This window comes from Monocercomonoides exilis (assembly GCF_001643675.1).
Source record: "Monocercomonoides exilis strain PA203 chromosome Unknown scaffold13-1861174, whole genome shotgun sequence".
In the NCBI taxonomy this organism is placed as follows: Eukaryota; Preaxostyla; order Oxymonadida; family Polymastigidae; genus Monocercomonoides; species Monocercomonoides exilis.
The window spans coordinates 984684-996975 of NW_027150558.1; the positions used below are offsets into that span (position 1 = coordinate 984684).

The 12292-nt window shown below is 34.0% G+C and overlaps 2 protein-coding genes across 2 annotated transcripts; one reads left to right on the forward strand and one right to left on the reverse strand.

Moving 5' to 3' along the window:
* Nucleotides 1-236: 236 nt before the first annotated feature.
* Nucleotides 237-728, reverse strand: MONOS_5877 (uncharacterized protein; the record flags this gene model as incomplete). Its single annotated transcript, XM_067876062.1, has 1 exon — nt 237-728. The coding sequence occupies one exon, from the start codon at nt 726-728 to the stop codon at nt 237-239; it is 492 nt and encodes a 163-aa protein (XP_067730813.1).
* Nucleotides 729-3243: 2515 nt separating this feature from the next.
* MONOS_18593 (uncharacterized protein) lies at nt 3244-4976 on the forward strand. Its single transcript, XM_067871626.1, has 4 exons — nt 3244-3320; nt 3448-3481; nt 3552-4051; nt 4112-4976. The coding sequence occupies exons 2-4, from the start codon at nt 3451-3453 to the stop codon at nt 4868-4870; spliced, it is 1290 nt and encodes a 429-aa protein (XP_067730814.1). The 5' UTR covers nt 3244-3320; nt 3448-3450; the 3' UTR covers nt 4871-4976.
* The last annotated feature ends 7316 nt before the right edge of the window (nt 4977-12292 follow it).

A 12292-nucleotide genomic window follows, 5' to 3' on the forward strand; every position in this document is an offset into this window, starting at 1 on the left:
TCATCTCAACATTTATTCCTTCTCAAACACTCATCTTCAGCGCAGTTGAAACCATAATCACAAAAAAATGGCACAACTGCCACAACCATCTCCTCCAACGGAATTCCTCAATCTCCATCATCGTCTTCTTCTGCCTCTTCCTCTTCACCAGATCCATCAGCCTCTTCTGCCCTCCTTCAACAGACTCAAGGTTCCCTCATAGTCTCTGCTCTCGCCATCGCCCACAACTCCTCAAATCAAATCACCCCCATCCTCTTCCACTTCTCCAAAAATCCCCCTTCCCTCACCCTCAACTCCTCCAACATCACCGACATCACCTCCACAGCCACTCCCGCCAGCTGTGTCCTCTCCTCTGTCACCTCCCCTGCCCTCTCCCTCTCCCTCACCAACTGTACCATCACCGACATCGACCCAGCTCCACAACACCAACAGACTGCCACCAATGGCGGATGCATCTCATTCTCCTCATCTGCCTCTGCCAACACATTTTCTGTGAGGAACACAAATTTCTCCACCTGCTCTGTGAGCGAGGATACAAGTTCTGGAGGAAGAGGTGGTGCTCTCATGATCGAGTTCAAGGATGGTTCAGAAGTGTCATCCACCTCCTTTTCCATGATGAATGTCGTGTTTTCAGCCAACAAGGCGAGTATAGGAAGAGATATGTATTTTGTGTGTGAGTCACTTGTCGCTTCTGTGAAAGAGCCCTTGTTCACCTTCATGACAAGCATCACTCAGAAAGACAACTCGGTTGTTGGACATGACTGAACAGAGACATTCAGTTGCTGTTGATTGATCGACTCTTCACTGACAAAGCGAGCGCTAACTGAGAATGTGATTTGATGTTGTTCATTGTGGGATGGAGAAGACTCCATGTTTGAGAGTAAATAATCGAATATCATTTTTCAAAAGAATAAAAAATGTTATTTGCAAGGTTGTGCATTAAAAACAGTTGACCATCAGGTGTTTGAAAGAAAGGAGTTGGAGAAATCAGTGCATTTTGTGATCTTTGTTCAATAGCACTTCAACTCCAGTCAGTGATGGGTGAAGTGTGAAAGTTGAGAAGGAGTGAGTTGATTTCATTTGTTATTCAGATTCAACGAATGATGTAATATCTTCCTTTTATTTTCAAAATATTCGATACTGTTTTCGAACAACTAAATCTTGAAAGAGCATGAACCAGTGATTTTCGACTTGAATGAAAAAACCTTTTTGAGTTTCAAAATCAATTCACCTCTGGCTATAATACTGTTTTCATTTTTTCTTGCACTCACATTCACTCACAGAAGAGGAATTTCAAAGGATATCTCAAAGTGGATCTAGGCCAATTTTCCATTTTTCATGACAATGTGAAGAAATGTGAACAAAATACTTGTGGATAAACAACATGAAAAAGCTGTTCTCATATGACCCATTTCACTTCCAACCACTTCATTAATGCCTGTTGAAAGAAATTAGAAATGGTTCCAAATGCAAACATCAACAGGCGAAACACTTTCTTTTCCAAAAAATACTAATTCTGTTTCAAGAGAAGAAAGAACGATAAACAAGTCAAAGAAAATGACACATGATACCTGTGAATCAAATTGATGAAGGATATTATTTTATCAAAAGTGCTGAAAAGCTTTTTTTCCCATAGAACAAAAAAACCAATTTCAAACAATTCAAATCAGCATGTTTGAGACATTGTCTTCTCTCTGCATTCTGAGTGTGCTCTCAGAATCGATGATCTTTTTCTTATTGCTTGATTTGTTCTTTTCTTTTCACATTTTCCCACAAATGTTATATTTTCATCATGTTTCACCTTTTTTTATCCAAACAGAACTAATTGTGATTGTTTTCATTTTTCTCTTTGATCACATTCATAGAAAAGTTTCATCTCTTTAAATGTAACAAATTCATTATTATCCATGTTTAATGAACAAAAATCTAGAGAGGGACCAAGCCTCCATGTAACTCTTCAATATAATAGGATCTCTACTTCAGTGTTTTTGTTATATGACCAGTTGTCTGACAAACAAAAAGAAAGGAAAAAGTACACTCCAACAATCAACATTTCCATCAACATCCTTTGGCTGTTGAGTTTCTCACAAAAAAATCACGTTGACAAATGCAAACAATAACGGCTTACCAAATGAAATGAACTTTTTTGTATTGGTGAAATGTCAAAGAAAGAATAGTCAACAGCACGTTTTCAAGTTTCAATGCATTTACTTTTGCTCTGCAATAAAAGAACTCACAAACACTCTTTCTCTCCTTTGAAGAATGTGTTCAACAAGATGAATAGAAGTTGATAAGAAAAGTTTAATGATTGGCTCTCATTAAAGATTGTTGGGAACATCAAGAGTGTGAGAAGAAGAAAATAATCTCTGAACATGAATGTCACCTGATTGATTGCCTGCATAATGCTTTTGAGATTTTTATTTTTTATTCATTTTTTCAGACACTTTTTATTGACAATTTTTGTTCACAAACCTTTTTCTGACAAAAGATGCATTTCCCATGAAAGTGTTTCTCAAACATGAAATCGAGATATCGGCAAGTTCAACAATCAAAAATTGAGGCACATCTTTCAAAATGTTTCAAACACGCTCAATCCTTTTGATTTAAAAAATAATGTGAGTTGCTTCCACATTATTGAAAAAAAGAACTTATTTTCCACTTTCATTTTGAAAATCAAACCAGCAAAATATACTTCTTAACTTTTGATTTGTTGATCAAATCTTTGATTTTTGCTGTCTTGTTTCCCAGTTTTTTCACTTTCAAACAGCCTCAAATTCCTATTTTCATTTTTTTTCATGTTCTTTTCAAATCCATTTCCTTTTCCATCTTCTCCCTTTCTTGCTTTCCCCCTTATTCATTTCATTCTTCAATCCATAAACACCTTACTCATTTGCCTGCCTGCCATTTGCAATGCATCTTTTTTCCTTTTTCCACGTTTTTTGACTCTGGAAAGAATTAATTGCTGTGTTCCATCATTCATCAGTTCTCTGAGTTTGAAAAAGGGATGGACAGAATAATCTTCCATATTTATTTCATCATTAAAAAAGACACAAAAATTCAGTTGTTCACCTTCAACTTTTCTGATTTATTATTAGTTTGTTTTTCAGGCTAAATTTTCTTATCAACGAACTGAAACGAAAATGTTATAAGCAGCATTATGAAATTCATGTAATTCTTTTGCAACATTCCAATTGGTGATCTTTCATTTTGGAAGTTATTGTTTTTTATTTGATCTTAACGTCCATAATAGAATAATCAGAATTATTTATTGTTGTTTCACTTCCAGCAACTTGACAAATCCATCAATATCAAACAAAGAGGTGCGATCACAGATGTTTTTATGACTGTTTTGAATATATATTTGTTTCCAAATATATCTATTTGATACAATCTGTATTCTTTGTGAATACCAAAAATGATGTTTCTTATTGTTGCATCTTTATGAAGACCATGGAAGTTACATGTCCTGAAAAATTTCAAGGTTTTTGTACATTTCAGAATTTGAATCTTTAATGATAAGATTTTTTTCTTTTTTTCTTTTTCTTTTGAAGAATTGCTTGATGAACTGGGGTGTTGTTCAGAAATTGAGCAAAAACAGATTATTGAAGAAATGAATGAAGCGATTGATAGAATGGATGAAAAAGAATTTGAATCAATTTTAGCAACAGAACTGTTCAATAAAGTGGACAAAATGATTAAAGAAAAGAATCTGTCAATGGAAAATGCAATTTTGCTTCTGAAGCATGTTGGATATTACAAAGTTCTTTTGAACTTATGGTGTTATGAATTTTATGATTCCTTGTTATGCGGAAGATTTGAAAAGCTGATTATTGAAGAAGAAAAGAAGAATGAAGAAAAAAATGAAAATCTTCTTGTTGATCTTTGTGAATGTTATGCAGTGCTTAACGGTTATTATATCTCGAGAGAGGAATTGTTTTTTATTTGTGTGTCTTGCCTTTTGAAAGTTGCATTGAAGAAAGAGGAAGATGAGACAACGCAAAAAGAAGTGGAAATGGCATTGCTTGCTTTGACTTGCTTGCGTGAAGGAATTGTATGACCGTATCTTTGCTTTTTTTGAGTTAAATATTTTTCCTTCATTTTTTACAAACAGGAGATCAAAAAAAAGAAGAATTTGAAAAAGATTAAAGGAATAATCAAATATCATCAGAAACATCACAATCATACGCATGTTGCATATCAATCTGCTTGGAATTTATTAATCATAAAAAATACTTTAGATAAAAACTATGAAAAACTGATTGTGAATGAACTGCATTTTGGAATGGAAGCGACAAGAGAGTTGGAAGAGCTTGTGAGATGCGTGGATTGGAAGAAAAAAGAAAAAGATTCAGAAAGAAGAATGAAAATGATTGATTTTGCAATTGTGGACAGATGGTTGGACATAATTGAAATTTTCTTTGAATATTTCGAGATTAATAGTGAAGAATTTGCTGATTTGACTGGTTGCATGATAAGATTGTGCAGAGTAACAAGGGGGAATCGCAGTGATGTTGTCTATCGATGTTGTAGCATTTTTGTGAAAATGATTATTTTCCAGCCAAATTTGATTGTTTTCAATGATTTGATGAAAAGCGGAGTTTTTGATTTCATTTTGGAGGAAGTTCACAATCAAACATTTAATGACTGTATGACAGGTGAATTCTTAATATTCTTTTTGAATGTTTCAAGGAAATTGAAAGAAAAGGAGAAAGACGAAAATGAGGAAGTGAAAAGAATCTTGTTTGATAAGATGGAAGAAGAAGGATTTGAGGATGTTATCGCAAGCTTTCATGAAATGTTTAATTTTCTCAGTAGTGAATATTTCTATGGATTATCTTTGAATGTTTCTGATTATTATTTGAATGCTTGAGGAAGTGAGATCTTTTTTATTTTGAGACACGAAAATTGAACTTTTTCTTCTTTTCGTGTCAATTCACTCATCAGGTTGCTCGAAAAATATTTTTAAAAAAATTGAATAGATTTTTTTATTTTTCCAATTTTTTGAATTTCATTGGCACTTTTTTGTTTGTAATAGCCAATCGTTCAAATTACAAAAACTTAAATAGTCCTTTCACTTGGACTAACTTCTCAACAATATGAGAATATCTAATTATTTGTTCATATTATATATATATATATATATGGATATGTATATTTATTCTTTAGAAGTTACAAATTACAATGCCTATCAAACATTACGAGAAATGTTCCAATTTAAGAACTTTTTGTGGCATTTATTTCATATTTCTTTTTAATTTTAATAAAGTTGGAATGTGTTTGGCTGAACTTTTTTGACAATATTATTTGATATTCTGTTTGAAAGCTGCTCCTTCTGGTTTGGTATTTTCATATCATTCATTATTAAAGCTATGTGGTGTTCTGCTCAGAAGAGAATGAGGAGAAAAAATAAAAAAACAAAATAATGAAATGAAAAAAACATATGGATCAACTTTCAACAAAATAATTAGTATAATTTTCTCGACTTTTAAAAAAAAAATCGTATTAACTCCCATCTCCATGCAGCATTTCAATCCCAAAATGTAATCTTCATAACCTTCTTCCTCCATCTTTTCAAATATCTTTCGTTATATCTCTTTCTGTTCTGAATTCTCTTTCTCGGTTCCAATGTTTTCTTTCATTCTTTCATTAAGCTTTTCACAGAAATGAAAGCAATGAGCATTTATGTCATAGATCTCTTTTGAATGAACTGTTTCCCATAAAGTGATGTCAACTGAACCTTCATTCACCAATGTATCAACTTTTGTGGCTCTGTTGTTCACTGCTCTTTCAAATGGATAAACACATTTGCAGCATATTTTTTTGTTTTTTCCCTTTGCTTCTTTACACAGTTTCACAAGACTTCCGATTAGTTCGGAATATTCTTCATTGCACAATTGACACAAGGTCAAGTGAAATCCAATCAAACGAAGCCATTTCAAAGAATACACATCTCTTTCGTTTCTTCTTCAACTTCTTCAACTTCTTCTTCTTCTCCTTCTTTCTCTCTCTTCCAATTCATGCATTCCCTCAATTCATCCAGTTCTCTTTCAACCTCTTTTGCAAAATGGAGTTCTTTCGTAATAAATAGCCCCAGTTTTTCTTCATTCGATTTGTTTTTCAAAAGCATCCATGCTGACTGACAGGCAAGCCGTGCAAGGGTGTGATGCTGTTGATAATATTCGATGATTTCTGTAATTTCTTCCAAATATAGTTCTCTTTCCATTCCCTCTTCAATTGTTCGTGAAATATGTGCGAAATAAATAACAATTTCACAAACTTCACGAAATATTAGTCTGTTCAATGCAAGAAAAACCTCTTCCCATTCTTTTTGTGTTTCCTCGTCTTCATCTTTGTTCAATTCAATTTTCAGAAGACAAGGCACATAGGGTCAACTTTTTAATGGGACTTTTTTACTTATTGGCACTTTTTATGTTTGAAGCTGCCAATCAACAAAAAGTCCCCAATGAATTTCAACACATACACCACACTTTTTAACTTGTTTCAGCCGATATTTTTGCAGTTTGTTTTTATATTTTTGTTCATTAGTCATTGAGAAATTTCGTTTTTTTGTTAAATTTGAATGGACATTTACCAGCCAACCAGGCAACGCCCATGAAATCGGGGACATGTTTTGAATAGCTTTTACTAAGATCTATCTATTTTTATATTCTTTTTTTCACAAACACTTTTTTCTTGTTTTTTTTCACATTTCATTTTTTTAACAAAATGCAAACATAAAACCGATTATTTCTTTGTTTATATAATGAAATGATAAAACTAAAAATATGATATGAAAAACAAATGCATTTTTTATGATGTGTTGAAAAAATAAAACATTGTTTTTTTCTATTTGTCTTGAACAGCCAAATGGTACCAACTGCATTTGATCTTTGATCAAACTTTTGTTGTTTTGATGATTTCTTAACAATTAGAAAATTTAAATATTCAACTTTTTACACACATCATCATAAGTATGTTTATTTTACATATCATATTTTTAGTTTTATCATTTCATTATATAAACAAAGAAATAATCGGTTTTATGTTTGCATTTTGTTAAAAAAATGAAATGTGAAAAAAAACAAGAAAAAAGTGTTTGTGAAAAAAAGAATATAAAAATAGATAGATCTTAGTAAAAGCTATTCAAAACATGTCCCCGATTTCATGGGCGTTGCCTGGTTGGCTGGTAAATGTCCATTCAAATTTAACAAAAAAACGAAATTTCTCAATGACTAATGAACAAAAATATAAAAACAAACTGCAAAAATATCGGCTGAAACAAGTTAAAAAGTGTGGTGTATGTGTTGAAATTCATTGGGGACTTTTTGTTGATTGGCAGCTTCAAACATAAAAAGTGCCAATAAGTAAAAAAGTCCCATTAAAAAGTTGACCCTTCATTGAAACCAATTCGTTTGGCAGGATACATAAACCATTATGCAGCATCAAATAGCATTCACAAAGTCCAACAAGAAGATTTTCGTTTTTCTCACATATTTTTTTTGTTCTCTTCAATTATCATCCTTTCAAATCTTTCATACACAGAAAATTCTTCAAAGAATACGTTCCATATTCTTTTTAGTACTTTGCAACATCTTAGATACTTTAACAATAATGATGTGTTTTCCATTGTTATTTTCTTTTCTTCAATCATTTCATGAATTTTGTTGAAAATTTTTGTCGTGAAAACAGTTTCGAATTCATTTCCATCCATTCAATCAATTACTTCATTCATTTCTTCGATTTTCTGTTTCTGCTCTTCCTCATTTCAATGTTCATTCTTAGAAAACAATTCTTCATTAAATAAAGATAAAAATTTAAATAGCATCAATCAAGAATTCAAATGCAACAACATTAGCACACCTGTAAACTTTCTTGATAGAACGCAGTGAGACAGGATTTGCTCCGAAATAATGAGTATTGTTCACGATTTATGGGCGGTTTAAGTGAAAACTTCGCCCTCCCAAAATGACGTGGGAAAAAGGGCGAGATGAAAATATAGACAAAAACATTTAGACAAAAATAAGTGTATTTTGAATTGTCCGCTTCACTTCACCACCTTCTTCGCCTTTTTGCCTTGGTCACGAAGACCAGAGGGCAGGGGACATTGCCCCTCGGAGCTTTCTCCTGCAGTCAGTGCAGGGATCCGGTGAGGCGAATATAATCAAGGAGCAGAAAGAAAAACCACTCTCGCTTCCGCGAGGCGTGGAAAAGAAAACTGCATGTTATGCGCTCTGCCTCCTGCTCTTCTGCTGCATCAGCAGAGCAACCCCAATCATCACACACTGCATATTAAATATTCAATTCTTCTCTGTAAAAACAATAATAATCTTACAAAGGAGTAGGATCATGCTTGAACTTTTTATTTGTTTCCATGTTTCTCAAAAAAGGTTCTTGGTGTACATTAATATCTTCGGGCGGTTGATCTTTTCCTCTATCCTTCTATATCTCGCCCTTTTTCTCGTCATATTCCTCCAAATATGTTTCTCTCTGACGCACCCAGCCGCTCTGAGTCTCTCCATCCGCGTTAGTATTATTTCGGAGCAAATCCTGTCTCACTGCGTTCTATCAATTCGCAATAGAGCGAATATCCGAACGCAAGAAGCAGGTTTGCTCCTCAATAATGAGTTTTGAAATCCCTTTTTAAATATTTATTCTTACTTAATTTTATATTTATTTATTTATATATAATGATCTTAAACCCTCCTGCCTAGCACGTCATCGTGCGGCGGATGATTAGAGAGCCTGCGGATGAAGGTGCGGCCATTGTCTCTACTCCCTTTATTTCTTGAGGTGTTTCCGAGGTGTTCTCGACCGGGAATTCGTTCCTCTTGAGTTCTTTATTATATAACCTTGACTTCTTTCTCCATTCTTCCTCCGGTCTGTGCCCTTCTTTCTCTGTGAGGCAGTGCGTCTGCTTCCAGTCAGTTCGCTTCCGCTGCTGGGAATTATGAGGGATGTTCTCCGACTCTCGAGTGATCGGAATAAGTTGTGTTGTGATTGAGTTCTTTCTCTCAACTTTCTCTCTTCTCAGCTCAGGAAGTCTTGTCTCTTTAAATTCTTCCCTTTTCTCATATCTTCATCTCCCCCAGCTTCTGATATATGTATATATATATATATACATATTTGATACAATATTTCATCTCTGAATTTGCATTCTCGATTCACATATCCTTCATTCCTCCACTTATATCCAACTTTTCTTCTTCTCCACGAGGGGGTTCTTGAAAGTCGATCGTCAACAGGATCCATTTCATATCTTGAACAAGAAAAATGTTTTAAATTTTCTGTCCACTCTTGATCCTTGCTCCCCTCTTGCGTGTATCTTTCTCGCTTTCCAATCTCAACATTTTCTTCTTGATATGTGTATTATAACTTTATGTCTAATCGAGAGCGCGGTCAAATGATCGTGTATTTCATACTCTCTTAGAATAGCTTCTAACTCTTCTTTTATTCTCTGCATATTTGTAGGCTCACCTTCTTTAATATCAACCGCACGTGTTCATCTTTTTAAAATAATCCTGGAAAAATCCAACTCACGTTGGAGCGTTTCTTCTGTATCGATGATTGAGTTTGGATGTTTGTTAATATCGATTTTTATTGTCTTCCTTAATGTTATCTTTATCTGCACTTCTATTAATGCTGCATTCTCTTTCAATATAGAACACTACCTTCTCAATCTCTCCAGCTCAGCTGGCTCAAACGTTACAAAATTTCTGTGAGGATAGGGGCTCTCCTCTGTGATGCTTGCGTGTCTATTGAGTTAAATGTGGTGTCTTCCACATTTAGTTAAAATTGTTAATTCCTGCATTGATCAATATTGTTTTCCACTTCTCGGCATATCTCTAACGTGAGTTTAGGAGAAGAATCAATATCTTTCTCATTCGTCTCAAATTCTCTGAAAATGTTAATAGACTCGAATACTCTTCGTTCAGCTTTATTGATCTCTCCACTTGAAAAATTCGTATTCGATTGGTTCCCAATAAATTCTGCCATAATTCACTTGGCATCTTTTTCAATGAGGGGGTCAGTATCACCAGAACTTTGCTTGTTCAAGAATTGTAAATCTTCGCAGAGCTCTCCCTGTATCTCTTTCACTATTTGGGTTACTCAATATTACTGCTGATATGTCCTTCGCTCCAACGTATTCTCTCCATGCTTGAAAAGGTTTCCTTCTTATATATTTTCCTCTCCAGTCTAACACTAATTATTTTTCATGGGGGAAAATTCTAGTCATCATTTCTCACCTCTTTAGAGATCAATCCGATGTTTCTCAATAATGGACTAGTTCAATCTCGTAAATAAACAATTCTATCTTTCTCTTCCTTTTTAAAGAGGATAGTTTACAAATAATTCCGCTGGGCACCGGATCAATCTGGTGTGCGATTATCTACATATAGTCTTCTCGGTGCGATTGTTTGAAATATCTCTGCCACTTTTTACGCTTTCGGTGCATAGTCCAGTTTTATCTAAGTCTGGCTGAGTGCGTCTATCGGCATTTTTGCTGAGATATGCGAAGTCTTCTTTGATATATTTCAGCTGCACTATTCAGCTTTTTTCTGTATCCGCCTCTCGCTGTCTTCCGCGGTCACATGCTCTATCTTCTCCTCGCGATTCTTCGCGGATTTCACTTCTTCAATCTTCTGGAAAAGTTTCGCTGTTTCTATATCTGCACATATCTCGTAATTATGCACTGTTTTTTATAGTATTATCAAATCGCCATTTCTCTCAATTTCTTTCTCTCCTTTTCTCACAGCAAACTCGGTTCTCTCTTCATATTAACTTTTTCGATCATCAGTTTTTTGTTGCTCCACTATTATCTCGCGACAATCCACAAATTTCTTTTTTCTCTCAGTCCAGTAATATTTAGCGGTTTCCCTTATGTGATAATTTCTCTTATAATGAAACGTATCATTTCGAATTATAAATTAATGATATTTCACTTATTCAGTTTTAATATTGTTTCGTAATACAGCTTGTCAATATTTCCTTTGCAAAGCCAAAAGATTTTCAGAGATTTCTATCTCAATTATCATCTAGCTGCGAAGCGCGGTTCTCTGCTATCTCTCCTCTCATAGTCTTGGTATTGAACGCGGTCTCTCTCTCCTCTCTTAATCTCGTGGTAAAGCACGACTTTCTATTCTCTCTCTTTTCTCATTATCTCAAGATCCAACTCGGTTTGATTCTTTGTAACTCTCTCCCGAATATGCACAGCTTCATTCCAAATAATTATCTTGTAACTGTAATGAAATTATCCTTTTATTAAAACATTGCTGTAATATATGTATCGATTATTACAAATATCCTTGCATTATATAAATATAAATATTTCGTCACTGTATTTATCGGTATCTCGCGTAACTGCGCAGCTCTTTTCACAATAAATCTTCTTTTCATATCAAGCAGATTCTCTATTTATCCATCTCTCGCTTCAATTCTCTGCACCTCTTTTATTTAATCAAATCATGATCTCGCAGTAAAGTGCGGCTCTCTCTTCTCTCTCTGTCTCGCGGCAAAGCGCGGCTCTCTCTTTTCTCTCTTCAATTTTAGTCTTACGATTAAACACGGTTATGTTCATTGTAGTTATTTCGATACAATGCTTTGTCTCATTTTAATTATATATATTCAAATTGTAATCAAATTATTATTGCTATATAATCACTTCTGAATTAATTTACATCTCGCGGCTATGCGCGGATCTTCTTCCTTACAAATTCTATCAATATTCTGTTGTTTCTCGTTGGTTTTGTTTAAATTTGAATTCCACAGCATTATATGAATATATCTCTTCTATATTGTATATATTTTTTATATTGTTTCGAAATTTCATTAGATAGGTAATTCTTTCTCCAAAATAATCTCTCTGCAATTTGTGGATCTATCTCTTAAAATTCTTGCGATATCAAGCACTTTCTTAATATATCGATATCTTGCTTCAATACATTGTTCTAATTCCTTCATTTTGTTTAAACATCTCTCGATTTTTTATAGTTTCTGTTTGGACAATTGTCTCGCTGCACAATGTGGCTCTAATTCCAATAATTAACTCACAGATTTTTATAGCTTCTGTTCTTGATAAAATCTCTTCACAATGTGCAGCTTGCCGTTCGACATCTTCGGCTGTGCACTCTCTTCCATTCCGGATGATAAATTTCATGCTTAAATCCTGGTAAATTTTTCACAAAAATATTCCACTTTGACCAGTGTTAAATTTTGATCTAATTCACTTCCATCGCAGTCTCTGTGTTCTATTGTAACAGGTTGTTGCTTCATTTTCATTGCGGACAATTTGGAT